Source organism: Macrotis lagotis, chromosome 2 (assembly GCF_037893015.1).
Source record: "Macrotis lagotis isolate mMagLag1 chromosome 2, bilby.v1.9.chrom.fasta, whole genome shotgun sequence".
NCBI lineage: Eukaryota > Metazoa > Chordata > Mammalia > Peramelemorphia > Peramelidae > Macrotis > Macrotis lagotis.
The window spans coordinates 157,432,502-157,459,297 of record NC_133659.1 but is presented as its reverse complement, the minus strand read 5'-3'; the positions used below and the strand labels follow the sequence as shown (position 1 = coordinate 157,459,297).

Here is a 26,796-nt window from a genome sequence, read left to right as displayed (position 1 = left end):
ATCAAACTACTTCATTTCAATTTCTTCTACTTACACAAAAATATTGATTATTTCCCAATCTCATCCAGTCACTGCCATATAACATCTTACATTCTTGGAATGACTCCTTCCAAGTTTATTAATATCCTCTCCGTTTTCCAAGGATCATTTCTTCTATGAGCTCTTCCCTGATTTCTAGTAATTGATTCTTTCAAGTCTCTGTGTTTAAAAATACTTTTGAATGTTCTAGTTTCTAGTTTAAAACACAGTATAATAGTAATAAAAGTAACAGAAACGATAAGCATGTCTCTAAATCTTTAAGGTTTTCCATGTGCTTTATAGATGATCAGTTCTTCATGACTCAGCTATTCTCGGCAATATAATGATCCAAGACAACTCTGAGGAGCTTATGATGAAACATACTATCCATTCCCAATGAGAGAACTGATGGAATCTGAATATAAATCAAAGCATACTTTGTTTATTTTTCTTGTTTTTTAATATTGGATTATATTTTTTAGCAATATGGTTAACTTGAAAATATATTTTACATAACTATATATGGATAGCCTCTATTAAATCGCTTGATTTCTCAATGAGGTGAATGAGCAGGAAGAGAGAGAGAATTTGGAGCTCAGGTAAAAATAAATGCTGAAATTTGTTTTTACATGTAATCAAGGAAAAATGAATTACTAAATTAGAAAAAGTGCTTTACAAGCATGATCTTATTGTATTCTAATAACACCTGGGAGATAAGTACTATATTATCTTTATTTTACAGTTGAGGAAACTAAGAAAGAGATTTATCTAGGGTGGCATGACTAGTAAGTATCTGAAGCAGAATTTGAACTCAGGTTTTCCTAATTCCAAGTTCTGCACTTTATACATTGCATGGTCTGGTGATGTGTGTGTGTCTGCGTGTGTGTGTGTGTGTGTCCCATTCCTTAAATAGTTTTGAAGTCCTAAGGGCATATCCTTTAATTTGGTAACCTTTTCCATTCTTGTATTTCTGTTCCTATCACAGTCCCTTGCACATATTAAATACTTAAGAAATATTTGTTAAATAGAGATGAGAGAGATAAGGTACATGACTGTGTCACATAACTCATTTAGCTTGAACAAGGATTAGGACCTGCATTTCCTATTTTCTAGTCACCTGCACTTTCACTAATTGAAGTTGATTTCTATATAAATGGTTAGGAACAATTTTGGAAAATTATGTATAAATTGTCACTTGCTAATTAAGGGGAAATCATAGAAATCTATAGCTATTGCTTTAGCTTTATTCTGAAGTTTACCTATATGAGACTTTCTTCTCCTGAAAGGTAACAATTCATACTGTAAAAGCAATGAATTTGAAGTGAGAAGACCTGGATGGTTAGGATGGCTTCTAGGAAGATGGAGGAGTGTGAGGTCTCAGGAGAAATATCTTTAATGAACCCCTCATAATAGCAACTGAAATGTTCTCAAAGAAGCAAAAAAAAAAAAACCCAGAGAATTCAAAGAAAATAATTTTTTTTAGACACTGAAAGAAATGAACAAAGGAGGCATGCACATCCAAAAAAAGTCTCAGAGTATTAAAGAAAGCTAGAAATTATAAGATAAATTTATTTAAGCAACACCAAGAACAAAATCCTCAGAACATAATGTAACAGATAATAAAATTGAAAATGGCAAAAACGTCTCAAAGTGAAGCAGAGAGGGAGCTGAGTGAATGGGTGTCCTAAGGACACCATTATGATGAAACTCAATAGTTTGGAAATATCCATAGAAATTATTAAAATAGATATGCAACAAATGATTTCATTGGAAGACAATATGGAAAGACAATAGAAAAGGGAGGAAAAATAAGCCCTGGAAGTTAAACAACCAGAAAAAACTTGGAAAATATATATAGAGAAATGACAAATCTGGAAGACAGAGAAAGGAAAGAAAATTTAGGGATTATTTGTTTTCTCCAAAACTGTGAAGAAGAAATGAAGCCTATTGCATTTCCTGGAAGTCATACAGGATAATTGTTTAGAAATGTTGGGGGGAAAAAGACATTGCAAAACAATGAAGACTGGACTAGTACTAGTAAAATAAAGAAGAATTTCTTTTTTGGAAAATAAAAAGACTTGAATTAAATACTAGTTCAGTTACATACTAATTTTGTTATCTTAGACAAGTCACTTAATATTTTTAGGTTTGTTTCCTTATTTAAAAAGTGAGGGGAGGGGCGGCTAGGTGGCATAGTGGATAAAGCACTGGCCTTGGAGTCAGGAGTACCTGGGTTCAAATCCGGTCTCAGACACTTAATAATTACCTAGCTGTGTGGCCTTGGGCAAGCCACTGAACCCCAATTGCCTTGCAAAAACCTAAAAAAAAAAGTGAGGGGAGCTGGATAAAAGTCTCTTGGGCCATTTCCAGCTTTAAAGCTATGCTGTGGCAATCATTTATTTCATTGAACATCCCCAGTGCTAAGTACATGGTAGACTGTTGGGCCCATAGTAGACATTTAATAATATTTATTGACTGATTAACTGTGATCCTAAACCACTTAATTTCTCTGGGACTCAATTTCTTCATTTATAAAATGAATATTTTTTTTAAAAAACATGATCCCAAGGTTCCTCCTCTCAATCCATCTTGGTTTATGAAGGATATTATAAATTACATGTAATGTAATAATGTAAATGGGGTATAGTGTCTAAGATGTAGGAGGTTGATGGTTCCACTGGACTCTACTTTTGTTAAACTTAATCTAGAATATTTTGTTCAATTGTAGAGTCAAAGTTTAAAAAGGATACTGATAATCTGGAGAAGATGGGGAGAGGAATAAATTAGGGTGAATGAGGATAGCCTTGATGGGGATCAGCTGAAGGAAAAAGACTTTAGAACGGAGGAGGAGGGAAGATTGGAGAGGAGGAGAGATGATATGTATTTTCAGGGATATCATGTTGAAGAGTGAATAGACATTTTGCTATTGGGGATAGAATGAGGAACAATGAGTGGATCAAATACAGTCAATTAAGTCTTGTTATCAGGGAAAAGAATACTTTCTAATAATTAGGACTGCTTAACAATAGAATGGGCAACCTTCAGAACTGATGGTTTTTCCCATTAAGGGCATATTATAATGGGGATGTCTTTTGTATGTATATTTGAACTATGAACATTTTAAACTCTCAAAATCCATGAATCTGTTACCCTCTCTGGGCCTTCTTGAGTTTTTAAGATGGGGATAAAAAATACTTGTATTAATACTTATACCTCACTAACTTGTGAGGGAAATGCTCTATCAATTATAAATATGGTTTATTATGTATGACAGTTTCAGTTTTGGAGATAAGACCCTCAGTTGTTATTTTAAGTGATCTTTTAAAATTCTCTGCCTTAGTTTTCCCTTTTATAAACGGGTTAATAAGAATGTCCTGTTTCTTCTCTACTACCATCTGCACCAGTCTGTGAAGATGATAAGATAATAAAGAGTGGAAGAAGGCAGTTTAAACTGTTCAAAAAAAAGAGACCACATAAAAGTAAGGTGTTATTATCAGTAACAGGTCTTACAGTGTTATTTGGGTTTCAGTTTCTGGAATGGGGTAAACAAGGCTAAACAATTTTCTGAGTTATTTTTTGTCTCATGGATTGTAAACCTTGTAACTGTGACATTAAAAACAAACGAACACAAACTATATATACTTTGAACCCCCATCACCTGGCATTGTACTTAGTAAATGTTTATTATTGGTACTGGTTTTTTAAAATTCCCTTTCAAGGGAACAGTGTGTTTTGCTGATCTTTAAGCATACAAGTTCACAGGATTCTGCCTTCTGATCTGGGGGCCTATTGATGCTCATAGCTCTGATATAACTCTTTCAGGCAATCACTCAAGACCAGAACTTCCTTTCTTCCTGCCTGTACCTTCCACAAGATAATTTAAACTGGTTATATCTAAAATTCACAGGAGAGTAAACAAATGGAAAAAAATAGAAATTTCCAACTAGGGCTAGAGTTGGGCACCCTGGATCAGGGTTGGCATTGGGATTACATTTGGCTTGTGCTTTGAGCACAAGTTGGAGCTAAATAATGCTAAGGAGATTTTTGAAGTGAACATGGGTACCATATATGGAGGCACTTCTACTCCTCCCCCACCTGCTTTCCACCTCAAAGTATTCGTGAGTCCCCAGTGAAACCACTGAGCGGTCTGTGCAGTGGAGATTGTGACTTGGTGGTAGTGATAGTGGTAGGCCACGATGTTCCTTTCTCATAGACTGAAAACTGGAATGGATGACTATGAGAACAGAGGGGGAAACAGAGGGAGGGAGACAATGGTGACTCACAAAAGGTAGCAGGGAACTCTCCTCTTCCCTCCTCTTGCTAAGGGGTTACTTTCCACTTTGCTCATGCTTTACATTTCAAGTTCTCTTCTCCAACGAGTCATAAACTCCCTTTTATGAGAAGAGATTATTTTTTCCTACACTGGGGGAAAGGAAGAACTTCCTTCTTAGTGTTGTCTTCTCCTTGATGCTGATCAGTTTTTTTTTCTCTTCTCAGCTGTTCCTTCTGAGGGAATTTCCAGTAGTTGAGGGGAACTTGATACATGCCAAACATGCAAGTAAAAAATAGTTGAGCTAAAGGAAGGTCAATAACAAAACCCTTCTTGTACATTTACTCCTTAGGCTGATATTCAGCACCTACAATTCTAATTTATGTATAATTCTGACAACTCCAGTTTTCTGATTTATCAAATCATAACGGATTGTTAAAAGCCAATAAGGTATTTTGACTGATGATAGCTTGACAAGTAGAAAAGAGTTTTATAAAACTTCCCTGGATAGAAGGAATGGGTATATACAAATTATCTCTAAGGCTTCTTTCAACTCTAGTTTCTACAGTCTTATGAAAGACTTTATTTTTTTAGGTCTTTGCAAGGCAAATGGGGTTAAGTGGCTTGCCCAAGGCCATACAGCTAGGTAATTATTAAGTGTCTGAGACCGGATTTGAATCCAGGTACTCCTGACTCCAGGACCGGTGCTCTATCCACTACTTGAAAGACTTTTAATGAAAAAAAAATTTAGAAAAAGTTTAGCCCTCTCAAAGGGTAAGTTCCAATTATCTTGGAAATTCTTAGAAGACACATTTCCTTCTACCTGTCTCTTGTCTCCTAAATGAGAAGTTTTGGGAATTGTTTTGAACTTTGGATAAAGAGGCAATGGATTCCATTCTAAATTTTGTTCCCTGCATCTATGGCTGTTTTGATCAAACTTCTGTTGAGACTTCAAGCTCAGCACATCTGCCACCCAAACCATTTCTTCCTCTTAACCATTTCCTTATTTCTACCACTAGCAACATTATTCTCCTAATCACTTTATCTTAGTCACTGATGCTTCCCCTAGTCTTTGTCCCTAAGTCCCCCTGATTTTTTTTAAGGCCTCCTTTTCCATTTATATATGGACCATCTTCATCATTTCATTCTTGGATGAATAATTCTAAATTGGTTTCCTAGAAGATTCCAGACTCTGAATTTTCCATATTTCCAACCCATTATTATTTGTACTCCTCAAATTAATTTTCCCAAAACATTATTTTGATAATTCAATTCAATTCAACAGATAGATCAAATATATTGTATACAGATTCTGAGTTAGGTTATAAAGATACCAAATTTGGATAAAGCATAGTCTTTATTTTTGTGAAGTTTACAGTTCCATTGACAGGCCTCAAACCAGCAGAATGGGTAGATGAGAACAATTTGTTCCAGTGATCTTGACAGTGGTAGATTCTGTGGAGTGCTTAGAGCTTGGTCATACATCAAAGATCTCAAGATCATCCAATAAATCCCAGGCCATTGGTAATCTTGATTATCCAGTCTTACCACTGGATTTTGATGACTATAGAAGACTTTATGTTAGTCCGCCTCACTTAAACCCAATTAACACATCAGTCAAGGCATCATCCTATGATATCATCAGTCTTCTGCAAAAATGAAAGACAAACAACAAGAAAGTCCCATGGAGTAGAGGTAGTAAGATACAGATGCTGACAATTATATCTTATATGAAAGGTGCATTAGAAAGGAACAGATTAAAGTCCTATATGATGTTTGAAAGGGAAGATCATTATGAATTAACAGTGAAAGCAACCTGGAATTGGCATATCCCATGAGGGATAGTTAAGAATTTAGCAATTAAGGAGCAGCTAGATGGGGCAGTGAATAGAGCACCGGGAGGCAGGAGCACCTGGGTTCAAATCCGACCTCAGACACTTAATAATTACCTAGCTGTCTGGCCTTGGGCAAGCCACTTAACCCCATTGCCTTGAAAAATCTAAAAAAAAAAAGAATTTAGCAATTAAAGGGTAGAGAGGGAGGGCATTCCAGATATAGAGAATGGCATGATTGAAAGCAAAAGTGTAATGTATGGCAGGGGGAGGACAGAAAGAGAAGGCAAGGAATAGTCTATCTGCTTGGAGCAGAGAGTATTTGGAAAAGAGAAATATGGGGTAAGATTGGAAAGCTAGGACCTGGGACATTAGGCAAAGGATTTTGAACTTCACTGGGCAGGTAGTAGGAAGCCAGGAAAATTTTGAAAAAGAGGAACAGTGTGATTCTATATGGGGAAGATTACTTTAGCAGATACCTTAAGAATTACTTTGAGCATGATTTCTTAATGTGGGGTCTGTGAGTTTATTTTTAAAATATTTTGAAAACTTTATTTCAATAACATTGTCTTCCATTATAATCTTATATATTTTATTTTATGCATTTAAGAATATTATGCTGAGAAGGGTCTCATAAGCTTCAGTAGACCTCTTAGGTCCATGTCAACAAAAAAGATCAAGAAGGAAGAGAGAATGGCTATGGGAAGATCTTTTAGTGAGCTATTGCAAAAATCTAGGAAGGTGGTTAGCAAGAAGACCCTGCATTATGGTGATAGGAACAGAGGGAAAGAGATGATTGTAAGAGTTGTTGTAGTGGTAGAATCAACATAAACCAGTGATAATTTGGAAATGAGAGTTATAGGAGAGTTAAGGATCAAAGAAAGCACAAAGTTTCAAATATAGAACATTAAGTGGCTTCATTGACAGAAACAATAAAATCAGAGAGAAGAGTAGGTTTTTGGAGAAAGATAATAAACTTCATTTTGGGCAGAATTTTAGGTTCCTGTGAGATATCAGGTGAAGATGTTCTGTTACCAGTTGTAGGTACAGTTTGAACCCATAAGAAATGTCAGATGGGAGATTTAGTAGTCATTTATATAATGGTCATTGTTTCCGGAGTAATGAATGAATGGGGAAAACACATTTATTAAACCTTTATGATGTCTCTAGGAACTCATTCTATTTTTTAAAAAAATTATTTTACTTATTTCATTAAATATTTCCCAGTTACATGAAAAATTTTAATTTTTGAATTTTAAGTTCTCTTCCTCCTCAACCTCTTCTTGAGAAGACAAGCAATTTGATATCAATTATACATGTAAAGTCATATAAAACATATCTATATTAGCCATGTTGTAAAAGAAAACACAAACAAAATAAGCATAACAAAAATTTTAAGAGTTTACTTCAATCTGCATGCAGAGGTCATCAATTCCATGAGCCACATTCTAGTGGGGGAGAGAGTACATATGGAATGTTTCACCTGAGTCAGATGGAAAGGTTCTATGGTCCTTAGGGGATAGTGGTAAGGCAGGGTAATAAAATAATATCTGTTTCTATTGTTTAATTATTTGATAATACCAAGGACTTTGTAATCTAGAACTTTCTTTTCTGGATCTTCAGTATCTGTGGCCGTAGCACCTACAGGAGCATTTACCAGCCTTCTTCATAGGGACTGCTTTCCAGTATGACATCTGAAGACTCTGGGCTGGAAGCTTGCTATTCCCAAGACTCTTGGGTTCTTAGTTGTTTCCACTGGGGTCTGAAGGGAGTTAATGGTCAAGGTAGCAGTGGTAGTTTGACTTGCCTGGCTCCTATATCTCTCCCAGGGTACTCTGCTGACTCATTTAGACCCTATATATGGCAGTTCAGGGGGATGTCAGGCCTCTTCTACATAGGGTTGCTTCCCTGGTGGGTGACTTTGAGGACTGGGCTAGAAGCAGGACTGGTAACTTGTAGGACATCTCCTCTTCTTGGTTTCCTCTATCTTTCCATTGGTGGTAATTGGTCATAGGGGTTGATCTGGAAACTGGTTCAATGGTTTGGGGACACCACTATTTCCAAGGCTCTTGAATTCAGGATCCTGAACTGTCTCCATTGGGTTTGAGATGAGATGGTGGTGAAGGTGCTTCTGGTGATATTTTAATTTTCTTGGCACATACTGCTTCCTATCTCTCCTTTGTGGAGCCCTGCTACTTCAACTAGGCTGATTTACCTAAAAAATAAAATAAAATAAAACCCAAACTCCTTAGCTCTTACAAATTGGTCTTAAGCTTCTTTTTTGACTGCATTTCTCATCGTTTCTCTTTGTGAACCTCCTGCTTCAGTCACATTATTATGTTATTATCTCTGACATAGCATGGTCACCTTTACTCCACTTTTCCAAGCCTCTAATCTCTTTGATTTATTGCAGATCTACCCCCCCCACCCCATTTCAAGCTTCAACTGAAAGTCCTACTCCCTCTGTGGTTTTCCTTGACTTTTCAACCCACTGACCTTTCTCTTCTCCAAAGTTCCAATGAACTGTTGTCTCTACTACTTGAGAATTATCTACATTCTATGACTATACCCTGTCTTCCTTCAGTAAACTGAAAGTGTTATGAGGACAGGGTCTGTTTCTTTTCAGAATCTCTCATATACACTAGATTGAATGTTTATTGTTTGCCTGATTTTGATGAGTTTGCTTTATATACAATCACTACTTCCCACAGAATTGAGAAAGCAGAGGATGAAAGGTGTTGTTCTAGGATCAAGAGTTAGTCCAAAAGACATGACAAAAGCTTAAGTGGGAGAGGAAGTCCATGGTGAAAGTAGGGGTTTATTGGTTATTGATTATAGAGTATAAATCAGAGAAAATATAAAAAAGTTGTCACTTTTGACTTTGTATTTCCCACAACAACTACCTGACACATAGTTTGTGCTTAATAAATACTTATATTATGAATGAAGTTGGGCAGGAGTAACAATTTTAGCCAGAATGGGGCTTACAGCTTGTGAGAAACAAGAAGTTCTGATTAGGACATAAAATTATTTCATGAATGAAGGGGATTTGGAGAGGAGGACAGAAAAAGACTGTGATTAAAAAGGGGGAGGAATGTCAAGCTTGAGATAAAATATCTGATTTATATAGCACTTAAAAGTTTGCAGAATGTTTTCCATTTGCAGCAAGAATCATCAGGAGAATTCCTAATCTGATAAATGTTCATTGTAGAGTTCCTATGGAACTGAGTATGCATGTAGGCTTTTCTTGCTTTGTAGATCCAGTTACTACTGTTTTAGGGTGGGTGGGAGAGAGGGAAAGAAATCCCTTCCTTTTGCTAAAAGTCCAAGGGAGAGCTAGTGTTAACTATGTCCTGACAAAGAGATTACCTTCCAGAAAGGAAGAAAAAGAGAATAAGCATTTTTAGAAACACAAGTACATAAATACTTTTACAATTATTATCACATTTGAACCTCACAACATCTCTACTAAAAGCAGTATTTCCTCATTCTTTATGGTCCACGGAGAGTGTGGCTCTTTGCTCATTAGGTGATCCCCTTGGAGCAACCCATAGTCACAAGGACACAAGAACTGGCCTGGTACCTCTGGTCATGCATATTATTTAGCTAGGGTTGAGAAAATACATACTCGGCTCCATGGGACTTGCCTCAATCTCTCTGATCAAAGACTTCCCAGTGATTATCATATTACATATAAATTAACTCCATTTTATCCTCCCATAACCTTGTGAAGTAGATTCGTATCCCCCATTTTACAGGCAGGGAAATAGAGATGTGAATAGACCTGTCTATGATTATAGAGGTAGTAAGTGTCAGAGGTAGGTATTGAATTCAAGTCTTTTCCAGCTACTAGATTCATTAACCTTCCAATGCTATTTTGAAGAAATCTAATAATGCCAAAGTGAGGAGTGACTGATGTGAAGAAGAAGAGGTCTTTACAATTTTGGAGGCCAAGAAAATATGAGGCCCAGGGTATGCAAAGGCTCACTCATTGGATGTTAAAGTCTATAAAGGGGATGGGAAGAAGAATGCATGTCAGATTCTGTAGTCATCAAGTAAGGTGGGAATGGATCTTAGGAAGCAATTGGAAGAGGATAGTAAATTTCAGAGAATGAGAAGGAAGGCAGTCCATTGATAACTCAGAACTGGCACTACTCAATGAGGAGAAGACCAGTCCTTCACTTTTCTCACTGGTAGAAGTGAGAGGTTAGAAGGCATTGTGAGAGTGTAGGGTGAGGATGGGGGAGTGGGATATCAAAATCTTTGATAACCTGAAGTGTCCATGGAAGAATGATGATTTCCTTGCTTCCACAGACTTCTCAATGGGGGAGCAGCTTCCAGTTCTTCTGAATCCTATATCTCTTGCCCTTCATCAGTTAATTTGACAAAGAAAAAGTCATTCTACAAGTCATCTTTCTGAAATAAATCTTGTCCCAGCATTGAGGAGAAACTACTTAGTTTTGTTCCTGGGTGTGAAGATATTTTTTAAGCAGTAGAATCTAGATACCTTGATTATTTTTGAAGCATTGATGAGGATAATGTCTGATGGCCAGAATTTACTTTTACCTGGCAAGAAAAGTTACTGGGCTTCCTGTCATAGGGAACCTTTTCCATGAGAAAATTTGCCAGCCCTTCATTGCTGGAGTGGAGAGGCAGAAGGAGGTAGATATAGGATAATAGGATTATGTGCTGGAAGGAATCCCATATCATACAACCCACACACACCCTTGGTTTTTACATGAGGAAACTGAGGTCTTGAGAAATGAAGTGATATCCTTGCATGGTTCCTTAGTTGATTTTGCCATAAGCAGATGTTTCAGAAAGTATGGTTACTTCCTGTTGGAAGGAAGAGGAAGATAATGGAATATTAACAGAGTGTAGGAGCAGTGCAACTCTTGACCCCACTTGGTCCTTCATCTCAAAAGAAATATAAAATAAGGAGAGTTGGCATAGACTAGTGGATATGTAGCTGAAAAAGTAAAAGATACCAACCAGAAAATGTATGATTGGAAAATAAGATTAGAAGGTTATGTAGCCAAAACAGGAGAGGTCAGAAACCTGATGGACGATTGAAGGACTCAGGTCCTTGAATTGATTTAAATAATTTTATCAACTTCCTCAAGTGTGTTTTGTTGAAGTTAATGAATCTCTTTACTTCTGAACATTAATTTCAATTCAGTTAAAGTTCACTAATTTGCTTTTTTTAGTTCTTCTGTGAATGAATCTCAAGAAGATGAATCTGAGACTAGAGAACTATGGACCTTTGTTTTCTTGGTTTTTGCAAGGCAATGGGGTTAAGTGACTTGCCAAGGTCACACAGCTAGGTAATGATTAAGTGTCTGAGGCCACATTTGAACTCAGGTCCTCCTGACTCCAGAGCAGCACTCTGTCCACTGTGGCACCTAGCTGCCCCTAACTATGGACTTTTTAATACCCCAGCACATTGACTTATGCTCTCTCCTTCAGTTACACAGACTGTTATTGGTCCCATTTTATTGATGGAGAAACTGAGACTAGTTAGGAGATATGATTTATCCAAGTCCACATAACAATATGGAAGTTGACTGAAGAATATATTCTCTCCACCAGATTTTTTTAGATATCACTAAGGGTGGGGAAGAAAAGGTTCCTTTTTGTTTCGCTTTTCTTTGGGGGATTTTTATAGAACTTTCTATTCTCTCTGTAATATTATTGGTGAAGTTGTAGCACATATAATTTCTCATCCTCCTTTTTCTATGCTGACCTATGTGATGATTTGGGGTAGATAGTTCCCTAAGTTTACAAAGAACAAATTTCATAATATTCTCTAACTGTAAGCAGAAGCTACCAGATGATACAAACATGGATCTTATGTAATATAATTCAGTCTACATTGCATTCAAATTAGAAGGAAAGCTATAGGCAAATCCTCTCCTTCACAAAAGACATTATAGATGAGGCAGTATAAAGGAAACTGAACTTTTGAGTCAGAAGACTTGAATTCTCATTTTAACCCATTCATTTATTATCTGAATGACTTCAGACAAATCATTTGCCCTGGGTATCAGTTTTTTCATTCATGAAAGGGAGAAAATAATTTTTGTACAACTGCTGCCTTCACAGGAGTGTTGTGAAGGTCATATGGGATAATGGAGTTGGAATATTTTATCATCAGTAATAGATGATACTTTGATAATGGGATTCTGGGAAGATGCTCTCCAGATTTGCTCCACAAGCAGATAGAAAATCTCCATGAGATAAATATATTGCAGCAAAAATAAAGGAGTAAAACAGTGGTCCCCTAAGACAACTTGAGAGGACCTCAGAAATGACAGGACCCCCATGGACTGTGGTTAGACCAGAAGCAGACACTTTTAGGCCTACTCCACTGAATCAACAAGCAGCACGCCTTGGGGCAGGAAGCAGATTAAGTTCAAGAAATTATCTCAAAGCCTCAACAAGTTTTCAAACAAGAAACAGCAGAAAGCAGAATGGGGAGGATTGACGGGCCCCCTGCTGATTTTGGAAGCCAATCCTAGTCAAGATGACCAGAAATGGTGAGCAGGGAGGAGTAAGTGCATGTCCAGTGAGTGCAGTTGAACAGTGGGGTCAGAATTCAAAAAATAACAGTAAGGAGGACCTGAGACCTAAGGCAGATTTACCCACAATTTGGGATTAAAATTTGAATATAATAATAAATTGCTAAAAAAATAAAATTGAATAAACAAAGGAAAAAGGATCTGACTCTGGATAGCTTCTTTGGTATAAAAGAAGATCTGGGTTCATATTCAGAGAAAGATAATGAAGTTAAAAAAAACTACTCCCAAGAATAATTTTGAATGGTCACAAGCCCAAAAAGAGTTCTAGCAAACTTATCCAGCAAAATTGAGTCTAATCCTGAATGAAATAAAAATGGATTTTTAAGGAACTGAAAGTTTTTGGGTATTTTCTAATAAAAAAAACTAGAACTCAATGGAAAATTTGATATAAAAGATCCAGAAGAAATATTAAGAAAACTTTAGACTAATTATAAGATACTTATCAAGGTCAAACTATTTGCTTATTAGTATTAGATATATGAAAATGTTATCAGTATTCTTAAAACTGTCATTATTTCTAGGTTAGTTTGAAGGAAAGGTTGGAACTGAGTTGTGTATAATGGGGTGAATCAAAAATAGAATTGCTTGGAAAAGGTAAAAGGGAGCCATTATATTATAAAAATGGAACTTTAAAGGAAGAACTAATACAGAGGATGCAGTTGAGGGTGGAGGAATGGTAATGTTGGAACCTTACTCTCATCTGGGTTGAAGAGAAAATAATTTGTACATCTGGAAGGATGTAGAAATCTTCTGAACACAGAGAGGTGAGAAAACTGGGTGACAGGGTAGAGGAGTGAATTTTAAAGGGGTGTGTGGATTGGGATTTGGGAGAGTGGGGGGGGAGGATGGGAGAAATTTTGAAAGGGGTTGTGGATTGAGTTTGAGGGGATAGGGGAAGGTGATAGGAGGGATGGGTGAAAGGTAGAGGGGAGATAAGATAGCAAAGATAGGGTAAAAATAGAGGCTGAGAAAGAAAATAGTAAAAATAAAATGGAAGGAAATTCACAAATAGTAATTATAAATTATATTTATATATTATTTATAATTCTAATTATAAATTTGATTGTGTAGAATGTTTATAGCAGCTCTCTGTGTGGTAGAAAAGAACTAGAAATTTTAGGGATCTCCAACAACTGAGGAATGGCTGAATGAGTTGTGGCATACAATTGTGATGGAATACTACTGTGCTATAAGAAATGATGAGTTCAGTGATCATAGAAAGGCATGGAAAGACTTGCACAAAATGATGAAGAGTGAAGTGAGACAAACAAGAGAACATTGTATATGATAACAGCAATATTGTTTTAAAAATGACTTAGAAAACTATTTCTGATAGAATACTTCTTCATCTTCTGTGATGACTCTACTAGTCATTTTGACTTTATTATAAATGCAAATTAAATTTATTAAACTTGTAATTTAATTTGATTATCATAAATATAAATTGACTATTATAAATACAAATTAAGAATAAAGAATACATAAAGAAAGATACTATCTGATCAGAGGAAAAAATCTGATGAATAGAAGTTTGTATAAAATAATTCTTCGTGTGTGTGTGTGTGTGTGTGTGTGTGTGTGTGTGTCTGTGTGTGTGTGTGTGTGTGTGTGTGGGCAGGTGGGGGAGGGAAGAAAAAAAGGAAAAAAAGAAGCTTGCTTGATAATTTTGTTGTATATAGCAAGTTCTATAATGTAGATTTGCAGTTTCATGTGTAGTCACCTTTTTTATTGTACTGTGTTATGGAAATACTTATTTTGTTCCCTGAATTGGGAATAAAATAGTTAATACTTTTGAGTCATCATGATTATATCATTATGGGTCCTTCTTTCAAAGGTGCAAGATATAAGTCATCCATATCACATGGAGTTAACAACTCCTCCTCTATTACCATTCCTTGATTTCTCAAAGCATAAATTGCTTACTTAAGGACAATGACAGATTAGAAATCCCTGTAACAAGATCAGTTGCAGTATAGATCTATTCTCTTCCACTTCTTATTTTCTTATTATCTCCCTGTCATCTCACTTCATCCAGATTATATGAAAATAAGAGACCTTGGAAAATGAGACAATCTATTGTATACCTCTTTAGGTGATTGGATGGTAGAATAAATTGTGACAGATTCCTTTCTTTCTGGAATTTTAGGACTTTCAGATTTTTTCTGTAAAAAAAAAAAAGCCTGTTTAGGTTATAAGGAATAAGACAGTGGCATTTACAATTAGATTCAAGACACTAGGATGGGTCATGAAAATGGGGAATAGTTTGAATCAGTGGAAAGTGTCATACTCCCGACTTTACTCTGTGTGACCTAGTGGAGCCCAGAATTTCTTGAGAATGCATATTATAAGCCCTTGGAAAATCAGCAATTCCATGATGGGTCAATAAAAGGCTGAATAGCAGTGAAAATGGAGTATTTGCTGGGAGGAACAGCAAGGGTAATAGAAAGTACGTTAGATTTCTTTAATTCCATTAGTTCCTCATCCCCTATGATCCAGGATCCTAATTGTTAGGGTTTTTATTCACCTTCTCAAATGAAGATGTGTATATAATAATCCTTTGTTTACTTGGTATATCCCCCCCTGTAAAATTCAAACTTCTTGAAGACAAAGACTATTTTTGCAATTTGTCTTTGTTAAGCTATCACCTTGGGCATAGTAGGTCATTAATATTGTTTATTTGCATTCGATTTCCCCTTCTCTACTTTCTGTGTCTATTAGGCCTTTAGTGCATAATGGTGTATTGTGAATGAATGAATATGCACTACATGAAACTAGCATGTGTAAAACTTGAGGGAGGTCAAGATGTTGAATGGACCCTAGTAAATTTATCTATTCTTGCACTTTTCCTTTCCAAGTACTTAGGCATTCCTTTTCTCCCCCTAGGCTAGTTCCTTGCCTAGGATCAAGTTGCCTCAAAAGGTGGCAAATTTCATCTCATCTTATTCTTCAACATTTCTATCCAGGTAAAATCTGCTTAAAATGAATATCATTTTAGAGAGGCATCTGTAGTGGCCATGGTGTTTTATACAATTGAGCTTAAATTCTACCTCCTCCTACTTGCTGATTTTGGGAACCTGTCTTGGCTTTGGATAGCCCTTAAAGACTTATATGCTAAATTATAGAAGACTAGATGGAAGGAAGTTATACAGTGAAGAAATCATCTCTCCTTGATGAACATTATTTAAGCTCCTTAATTGGGAAGAAATATCACAGTTGAGCAATAATACCTAAATGGTCCGTATGGAAAGACATGTTCTACCTAAGTTCCCATAGGACTTAGGATATCTTCCAAGTATTCTGGATGTTTGTATATGTCTGTTTAGTTATATGCTGTTTCTTCCATTAGAATGTAAGTTCCCTGAGGGCTGTTTTTGCCTTTCTTGGTATCCCCAGCACTTAATACAATCCCAGTATCATGTTGTTATTGTTCAGTTGTGTCTGACTCCTCATAACCCCGTTTGGGATTTTCCTGGCAAAGATACTGGAGTGGTTTGCTATTCCCTTCCATTCCAGCTCATTTTATAGATGAAGAACTGAGGCAAATAAGGTTAAGTGACTTGCCCAGGATCACACAGTTAGCCAGATTTGAGGCCAGGTTTGAACTCATGAAGAGGAATTTTCCTGACTCCAGCATTCTATCTGCTGTGCCAACTAGTTGCTCTGACAGTAGTGATTGCTTAATAAATTCTTGTTGAGCTTCAAAACAATAGAAAATGAATGTTGCCAGATTATAAAGAATTAAACTGAGCTCCAAAAGAAGAGACTTGAAAAGACATTTCCTCCACCTCCTTTACTTCAAATACAGAAGGGTGTGTGTGTGTGTGTGTGTGTGTGTGTGTGTGTGTGTGTGTGTGTGTGTGTGTGTGTATTGTGAGGGAAACCTCTGGGTATGGAATATTGCATTTGTTGATTTCTTTTTGATGTATTGAGTGGTCTTGTTGAAGATTTTTTCTTTTTATTTAAAATAAATTCTTTGTTATAGAGCATATCTCAAAGTGGATAAAAGTATGGAGGGGACAATCTAGGTAATGTAAAATAAAAATATATCAATACAAATCTATTTTTAAAATGATTCTAGGAGCTGATTCTACTTAGGCAGATTATGTTCCTTCATCCTTTTCATTAGACATTTATTACATGTATACTACAAGCATTTCACAGGTCCCTCAGGTCTCCTTAGGTGGAGGCAATATCTACTTTTCATATTCCAGCAAAGTCCCTGGAATTTCAGATATCTGGTCCCTGATAAGTTTTGGAAGGAACTTCTGGTTCAGGGTGATCATCACTGTCTGGAAGTCACAGTAGAGGGGCTGTAGCTAGCTACTTGTCCTAACTGAAATATTCATAGATATTACTGGTGACAGAAAATAACCAGACTACTCAATTTGCATACAATCCTTACTAAACTAAATCCTCTAAATTTCTGGTTGGCATTTACTGTTTAGGTTGCTGGGCATCAATTCCTTAATTTCCTCAATTGTAAATTGAGGGGGTTGAATCTGATGATCTCCTAGGTCTCTATGATACTATGATTCTCAAGCATTTCTGTTTTTTTGATGAAAGGAGAAAAATTGTGAAATAATCTGTATTGGTGATTTCCTTTCTTTCTTATCACAAGCAGAGACAAGTAGTTATTTTGCCTTTAAAAAAAGGTCTTGGAGATCCCAAATTTCTAGTTAAAGTACTGTCTCCACAAAAAGGAAAATGACAGGCTTTTTAAAATTTTAAATATTTTGACACATTTTTTTTAAAGGGAGGTAGAGAAGGAAGAGCCAAGACGGTTCCTACATCTTTCAGGATATGACTGGAAGCTGGCTTTAAAGGGTTACAAAAATGTATAGGTACTAAGTGTCACTGGCAGGTACTTCATAAATGAGAGTAGGACATATATGATCCAAGAGCACTGGTCATCTCCTTGATGTGTTAGGAATCTTTTCTCCTTTTTTGCCTCATATTGACTCCCCTATCTTACCTATATATAAAATCTTTAAATCAGTTGGAGAATAACCCCAGGCCTCTGAATTGTTCAACAACTCTGGCTCTATTTTTACTCTCAAACTCTATTCAATTTGATTTGGAGGAGATTATAACTCTTTGGAACTTTTTTTTTTGTCTTTGAATTGTTAGGATAGTTCATTGCCTAGGACCAAGTTGCCTCAAGAGGTGAATGTCCTCTTATTGAATTCTTCAAGAGTAGGCTAGATAAATATTTGCTGGGGAAGTTTTTAGGATTTTTAAAATCCAATCTGTCTTGAATAAATCCCTCTCTCTAGCATCCCCAACAAATGAACAATAGAGTATAAAATTAAAGTCTCCAATAATAGAGAAGTAACATACTAAGCATGTTTATGTACTTGGCATCTAGGTTGTTAGGTTGTGCAGAGGAATTCATAGCTGACCTCAAGCACTTACTAACTGTGTGACAGGGCATGTCTCTTAATTTCAATTGCCTCAGTTTTCTCATCTGTAAAATGAGCTGGAGAAGGAAATGGAAAACTTTTCCAGTATCTTTGCCAAGAAAACCCTAAATGGGGTTATGGAGAATCAGACACAAGTGAACAACAATGTTGATTTGAATAGAGGGTCATTATGTTAGCAGTGTGCCAGCTAGTGTAGGAGAAAACAGAACCTTAGATATTTGGAATGTCAAAGATGAACAGAACTTCAGAGAGCACAGAATCTTAGTATCATTAATCTAGAGTCCCTGGAGGGACCTCAGTGGTCAACTTCTACAAGCTTGTCATTTTATAGGAAGAAATGGAGACCTAAAGAGATTAAATGTCTTGCCCAAAGACACCTAGCTAGCAAGTGACAATGTATGAACTTGAAGGAGAAGATTACCCTTAATGTAGATGGGAGAAGAGACTGGTGCTTAAGCAGCAGTCAGGAAAATCCCATAAGGAAGCATACGATTATGTGTAAACTATGTAGTATAAATTAGAAACTCTATTGCAAGTCTGAGAAGGGTTTAGGGTAAGCTTCAACAAATCCAAGTGACTTGGCAGTCTAATGTACATGGACTAGGAGCCCTTGGGATAATACTCTCCTACTTTGTTTCCCTTACCAGCTGACTGGATTAGTAAAATGATTTTGGTAAAAGGTGGAGCAGCTTAGTAGCGTGGTAGATGGAGCAACAGCCCTTGAAGTCAGGAGGATTTGAGTTCAAATGTGGCCTTTAGACATTTATTAGCTGTGTGATGCTAGAAAATTCATTTAACTCTGTATGCCTCAGTTTCCTCATTTGTAAAATGAACTGGAGAAGGAAATGTCAAACCACTCCCATATCTTTGCCAAGAAAACCCTAAATGGAGTGGTCACTGAGAGTTGCACACAACTGAAATGACTGAATTGACAAGTGATGTCAGGTGAGTGACTGAAAGGACTTACCCTGTTTGGAGTGATTTGTGCATATATTGTCATTCCTGCAGTGGCAGACTCTGTTGACATAAAGGACAAGATCAGCAACATAGAGACTTCCTAACACCACCAACCAAATGTTCTCTATAGTCCTGAAGACTTCCTGCCCAAAGAACATTGGGTCTAGAGTCAAGAGAAACTTGGAGTCAAGTCCTGGCTCTGACATTTATTGCTGACAAATAACTTAATTTCTCTATGCCTCAGTTTCCCAAAGTGAAACAGATGATATTGATACTTATACAACTTACCTCACAGATCTATCATGAAGAAAGTGCTTTGTAAACTTTTATATGCTAGTAAATATATTATACCATTCATAAATTTGATAATGGACAGTTAGCTCAGTGGCTAAAGTGATAGCCAGAAGGATTTGTCTTCCTGAGTTCAAATCTGGCCTTATACATTCACCAGCTATGTGATCATGAGCAAGTCATTTAACTTTGTTTACCTGTTTCAGCTGGAGAAGGAAATGGCAAATTATTCCAAAATCTTTGCCAAGAAAACCCCAAAGAGGTCAAGAAAAATCAGACACTACTGAAATGACTAAACAATAACAAGTTTGATAAATGTGCCATCTATGATTTAATCCAAATTATTGAGAAAAATGTTGAGGAGAACATGGCCAAGTATAGAATCTTGGCACATTCCCCTAGGGATCATGCTTATTGACTGTATTTGAATTAGAAGTAGAATATTACCCTATAGATTGCCATTCCTTATATTTCTGAGAGCTGGGGCATTCATTGAATTTCAAAGTAGGAAGGAACTTCAGAGGTCACAAGATCTAGATTTTGAACTTAGCCAACCCTGCCATTTTATAGTTGAGAGTGATTTTCCCAAGGTCAAACAAACAGAAAGGGTCTGAAGTAGGATTTGTACCTATGGCTTCCTGTCTCCAAATCCAGGTCCTTTGTATATTATACCCAGATCAGTTCTACTTGTACATGAATAAAAATATCCTCTACAGCATTCAACAAATCTCAGTCCATCCTTGATAATTTTGAATGACAGCAAATTCATCACTTTTTGAGACATTCCATTCCAACTTTGGACAGTTTTTCTCCTCTTTTTGAGGTTTTGAACTGCATTATAGGTCCTTTTGTGGTAGTTTGTGATCCTGGAATAGCTCTGTCTCTCAGTTTACTTATGAGTAGGGATGGAGTTACTACATAACTGTCCAAGGATTGGTACTATGCATTCTTTGCTGCTCCAGAAATGCAAGGTTTTCTCAGAATATGTCTATCCTGGACCTTCTTTCTGTGTTGAATCATTGGAGGGATGGGGGAAGACTCTAGAAGCATCCCTCAGCATTCTTCTTATGGGCTAGCTATGCCATCAGTGATCCCTGGTCAGCTAATGACATTTTAATGACAAATTAAAACCATTGCAATGTCAGAGAATGGCAGAATTAGAAGGAACTTTTAGGCCTTAAGATTCATCATCAGCAGAACAGAGAGGATAAATCTACGTTCATTTGGGAGTGACTGAAGGGGGACTATCCAGTTTTGGGGGGAGGGATCCAAACTTGGATGGAATTTCCAGTGTGGAATCTTTATCAGTGCAGATCAGCAATTGGACTACATTTTATAACCTTAGTTGTTTGAAGACACTGAGAAATTAAATTATTTGTCCATGTTCAAACAACTAACAAATATTAGAGGAAGGACTAAAAGCTAAGTCTTCTTGCTATCAGTAACACTGTCCACTGGGGCATATCCCTTTATCTACAAAATTTCTCCTTCTGTCTCTTTCAATCCCTTCCTCATTATAGTGCCAATTCCAACAATCTGGGAACTTACCCTGTTGCTGAACATGGTTTGTAGAGAACTGGATGACATCTGAAAAGATAAACCCAGAGATCGAAGGAGATGATGGTAGTGTAGAGAGAAGTCACTACCCCTCATCCCCCCATTCCAATACCTTCTGAAGAAGGCAGGGGAGAGAAAAATGGAATAGATTGTGCTGAATAATAAAGTCCCACATGTTATGAAGTCTGTCCAAGGGAAAGGAAGATGGCTACAGGGGTGGGGTTTCAATTTTCAATAGGATTTCACCGCACATGTTTATTGTGTATCCCAGAAGTCATTTGAACAGAGGATTTTACTCTGTGATCCCTTCAGGGTGATGTCTGGGAACAGAGGTTCCAATATCGACCCCTCCTCCAAATCAGAATGATGGACTTCACCAGAACAAACGGTTTGGCAAAAATGAAAACATGAATACATAGCCAGGATACACATTGCAATCCTGGGGTTTTAGGGAAAACCAATTAGTAATAAAGGTGATAGAAACTTATATTTCAAGGAAATCTTACCTTGTCTTCTTTTCTTCCAAAAAATCCACCCAACCACGATGACTATAAACAGCACCACAACTGTAATTCCTATGATCAGCTTATCATAATAAATAGATAATGGTCCTTGAAAATTTGGAAAGGAAAAGATAGCATGAGTGGTGTTGGGCAAAGTGAGCTAGAGTCCTTGCTGAGCTGACTCTGGAATTTCCTTCCTGTGAATCTGACCATCCTGAGGACCTGGGTAGGATGCAATGGAATAAGTAGGAACTACATTTCAGGAAAGGTAACCTGATGGTCCCTGGGCAGAACTGAGAGAAAAATTGCCTCTCCTGAGATCCTTGTTATTGAGTTCTCTGTTTTGAAAAAATATGGAGCTGTGGAGACTGAGGATGGGGAATTGGAATAGGGAAAGGGAAAAAGGGTTTTAATGCCCTGGAGGCAAAAGCTTAAAATCCTGGAACATTCTTGGTCTCACTTAAAAAGTTCTGTTGGGAGATCTGGTATGTAGCATGGGACAATAGAAAGAATATTAAATTTGAATTCAGGAGACTAGATTTAAAGCCTAATCCTCTACTTCCCATGTATATGATATCCAGAAAATCATTTAATGTGTGTCTCTGTGTGTGTGTGTATGTATGTATGTAAGAGGTTTGAGATTGAAGAGGATGTTCTCCAAGATCCTTACTGTCTCTAAATCCTCTGACACAATGAAAAGCATTTTTTTAAGGACAGATTTGGGAAGGAGGGTAATCTGTTTCCTGGAGCTATTCAGGGCTTCTCCTTGAGACTCCTGTAGAGACAGGAAGGTTTACCTGGACAGAATTCTGGAGAAATGATTGCTTGGTCACTCTGATTGCTGACAGGATTTGTGACTCTGCAGATAAAGTTTGGCTCACTTTCCCCAGGTCTCCAGGAGAGAGTGAGGGTGGGCCCTTCAGAGGTGGTGACTTTCTCTGGATCTTTCAAGGATATCCAGTTGTAAGTAACATTTTTCCCTTCTTTTTCCATGGAACACTGCAGGATGACACTACAGGTGCCATTCTCAGACCTTGTAAAGTTTACTGTGACATTAGGTTTGCTTAGTTCCTCTGTGTGGGGAGAAAAGACATGAAATTGAGGAAAAATAACTTAGCTTCCTATATTAAATAATTCCATTGCATTGCATAAGTATTTTACAGATTCCTTTGGTCTAAGTTGGAAGTTCTATGACTATATGTGGTTAGGTAGGTTTAGGAATTCATGATCATGGGGCATGAGATTTTGCTACTACCAATATCTTATCAAGGAGTGAAACAGAAGAGCAACCTAAAGTTAGAACTAGAGTAATTAGAGGAAACAGAGGAGGAAAAAGAAAGTTGAGTCTAGGATAGTTTGAAATAAAAGTGGAGACTTCCATAGAGACTAAGCTTGGAGACTAGGGAGGACTATCAATAGGAAAATTTGCATTTGGAGTGGCACCACAAACCAGGGTCAGAGCTAGTAGCATGAAGGGTGACTTTAGTTGGAAAGGATGGAGAGGAATCAGAAATCATTAAGAGGAGGAAATGGAGTTGGGAGTGGGGAAGAAAGAAAACTTGGGATTCTATAAGGGGAAACTTCTTTTGTTCTTCACAAAGGAAGCCAACCATTTGGTATCCTATTTTAATCAGTTTTAAGAATAATAGCAGCTATAAAATTAGTTTAATCCCTACCCCACCAAAAAACCCCCAACTCTTTTGTTTTATCCCAGGAATTTTTAGATATGCTGTACTGGTTAGAAAAACAGTTAAACAAAAATGACTGATAAAGTGATAATTTTGCAACATTAGAATTTTTTCCTTTTATAGAGGAGGAAACAGTTACTAAGTTAATGTCAGAGTAAGAATTATTCCACTGAACTTAAAGACAGATTGTTGAAATTTGTCTTCTTTTGGGGAAGAGAAGCATGAGCTCTTCCAGAGTAGCAGTCGATTGTCTCAATCCCAATCTAAGTAGCTGAACAGAGAATGGAACCCACTGTTCATTCCAGATACATTTTAGATCCCAATCTCACTCATGTCACTGATACATAAAACATTCAAATATCATAATTGTTTTGCAATTGGTGAGTGCTTCTTTAGTTTCAAGAATTGATTATTAAAAACAGATACTATAAATATTTTTGTACATTTGAGTCCTATTTTTCTTTGATTTCTTTGAGGGGGGCTATAAATCTAGTGGTGGTATTGAATCAAAGGGTTTATGTGTTTTATGACTTCTTGGCCAGAATTCCAAATTTCTTTCTGGAATGACCAGACCAATTTAGCTCCACTAACAATGAATTAGTGTGCCTGGTTTCTTGCAGCCTACTCAATATTTATAATTTTCCTTTATTGGCTATTTTTGACAAACTATGGACTTGAGGAACTGGTTTAATTTATGTTTCTTTACTTTTTAGTGATGGATTTTTTCCTTTGAAAACTGCTTGTACATATATTTTGGCCTTTTATCTAGTAGTGAATAGTTCTTATTCTTTTAAATTTGGATAAATTCCTACTGTAAAGTATACATGTGACCTTTATTAGAAAAACTTGCTTCAAAGATTTTTTTCTGTTGCTTTCTAATTTCAACTGAATTGGTTTTCTTTATGTAAAACCTTATAGTTTTATATATTCAAAACTATACATTTCATCTACCAGGATTCTATCTATCTATTGCTTTGCCTACCTATAGATTTTGATTTCTTTTTAGTTCCTTTAATCATTATAATGTCATCTATTGTATCTAAGGAATACTAAGTGGATCAGAGGATAGAATGTCAGGTCTGGAGTCAAGAAGACTCATCTTCCTGAGATCAAATCTAGCCTTAAATACTTACTAGTTGTGTGACCCTGGGCAAGTCACCTAACTGTTAGCCCCAGTTTCCTCATCTATAAAATGAGATGGAGAAGGAGATGGCAAAGCCACTGCCAAGAAAATCCCAAATGGGATCATGAAGAGTTGGACATGATTACAACATTATGTCTAAACCATGTATCTAGTTGGAATTTATCTGGACATATGATATGAGATGCTGATTTATATTGAACCTCTGTTAGTCTAATATATATTTTTATATATATATATATATATATATATATATATATATACACACACATATATATTTATATATTTCCCAGAAGTTTTTTAAAGTGGTAAGATTAAATATGGAAATGAGTCAAATAGCAGGAAAAGGGTGATGTATAAATGAGATAGGCTGAGTTCCCTAAACTCTACAAATATAAATCCAGGCCTAATAATTCCTTTTAGTTCTAGATCTGCATTTCCAGTTGTCTATTGGATTATTCTTAGCTGGACTTCTGGTTAATATCTTTCAACTCAACCCATCCAAAAACTTGTCATTATTCTCCTTAAATGGTCTTACTTTCAAACCACCTTATTTAAATGCGCCACTCTCCTTCAATTTTCCAAGTTTTAATATTTGTAATCACTTTGGATACTTTCCTCTTTCCCCTTCCAAATACATTTTTTGGCATTAGTCACCTATCTTCTACCATCTACTTTGCTACTAACATATATCACCTCTTTCCTAGACTCTTATAATAATCTCCTAACTAGGGTTCCTAACTGCCCCAAGGCTTTGCTTTTTAAATCATTTTTTTCATACAGCTGTCCAAATAATTTTAAAGCATAAATCTAGCCATGTAATTTCTCTGCTCAAGAATCTTTAGTAATTTTCTGTTGCTTTGAGGATGAAATACACTCATCTTTCAAGTTCTTCCTGGTCTGACTCCAGCTTTATTTTCTCTTTTTTTCTTTTACTTATTTTTCACCTTAATCCTCCTCTCATACTCTACATTTAAACCAAACTTCTACTTCTTGAACCTTAAACTAAATATTCTGCCTTTCATTTTTATGACTTTTCACAGGTTAGCCCTCATATTTAGAATATATACTCCCTCTTCATCTCTTTCAAACCTTAGCTTCCTTGAAAGCTGAGCTTGATGTACCACTTTTTAGAGGAAGTCTTTCCTGATTCTTTTAGTTATTAGGACTCTTTCTATCCTCAAATTACATTTATTTATACTATTCTGTTAATGTATTGAATTTGTCTAGCAAAATTTAAGATTTTTGAAGGCTAGGATTATTTTTTTCATTTTCATATTTGTACATTTAATGCTTTCCAATTACTTAGTAAATACTTGTTGGATTGCATTACATATGATAATTGCTACTGGATCCAGCTTATTATTAAGTTCAATGAATCATGCAATGAACATCTATTAAATTTCTACTATGTACTTCCTAAAGCAAAGGTCTGACTATGCCATTCTTCTAGTTGGTAAACTCTATTGGCTCCCTATCACTTTTTTTTTAGATTTTTCAAGGCAATGGGGTTAAGTGGTTTGCCCAAGGCCACACAACTGGGTAATTATTAAATGTCTGAGGCTAGATTTGAACTCAGGTACTCCTGACTCCAAGGCCGGTGCTCTATTCACTGCGCCACCTAGCCGCCCCTCCCTATCACTTTCAAGATCAACTTCATAATTCTCTATTTGACTTTCAATGTCATTTATAACCTGAACCCTTCCTAAGTTTTTGGTTTTGTTTTACCTTACTTCCTTCTAAGTACTCTATGACCTAGTGACCCAGGTCATCTCTATGTTCCTTGAATAAAACACTCCATCTTCTGACCCTGGCTCTTTTTGTTGCCTGTCCCTCATGACTGGAATTCTCACTACCCATCTCTACCTCCTGGCTTCCTTTAAAAAGTTATCTTCATTTTATCCTGTATATATCTTGTTCATATGTAGTTGTTTGCATGTTCCCCCCCCCCACCACCATTAGATTGTGAATGCATTAAGAGCAAGGACTATTTTTTTACTTGTCTTTGTATCCCACCACTTAACACAATGCCTGATATATAAGTGCTTTTGACTGACTTGACTTTCTAGGTGCTATTTATACACATACACATGAAATACACCTACTCTCTATGGTTCTCATTAGATATTAGCCAGAACATGCTTTGAAATGAACTTTAAATAGAAAAGGTTCTTAATTGAACTATTGTAAACTTAGGAAGTGTCTAAGTCTGACTTCTGTTTGATGAATCTGTCAAGGCTAACAAAAAGGGGATTTTTTTCCAAAAGCCAAATTTAAAAAACAGAAGAGTCAAAGAAAGAAAAGAATCTCTGATCAGGCTATATGAGATGATGATAACAGATTAAAAAAGAGAAGGTACTACTATTCGAGTCTTATTTTATTAATATTTTCCATACTAATTATAATGATCTTCACATTGGAAAGAACAGAAATGTTGGCTATTGGAGATCTGAAACTCAAGATAGTAATTAAATATTAAGAGAGTACCTAGATGTTTTTGATGTTCAAGTCATTATGCCCTGGGAAACTACATCCCAGCAT

The 26,796-nt window shown here is 36.4% G+C and overlaps 1 protein-coding gene across 7 annotated transcripts in view; it reads right to left on the bottom strand.

Moving 5' to 3' along the window:
- Positions 1-5,625: 5,625 nt before the first annotated feature.
- The window catches only part of LOC141513346 (SLAM family member 9-like), a 40,629-nt gene continuing 19,458 nt past the window's right edge, over positions 5,626-26,796 (bottom strand). The window contains exons 3-9 of one of the 7 annotated variants that reach the window (XR_012475769.1): positions 22,224-22,499; positions 21,430-21,534; positions 20,915-20,953; positions 19,086-19,135; positions 14,783-14,860; positions 10,392-10,956; positions 6,297-8,335 (exon numbers count right to left, since the gene is read on the bottom strand). Coding sequence is in view for 4 of the 7 variants with exons in the window: in XM_074223073.1 (XP_074079174.1) it covers positions 10,909-10,956; positions 14,783-14,860; positions 19,086-19,135; positions 20,915-20,953; positions 21,430-21,534; positions 22,224-22,499 (596 nt within the window). In the remaining 3 variants the exon portion in view is untranslated. The other 6 variants (XR_012475770.1, XR_012475771.1, XM_074223074.1 and 3 more) reach the window with 6 other exon arrangements.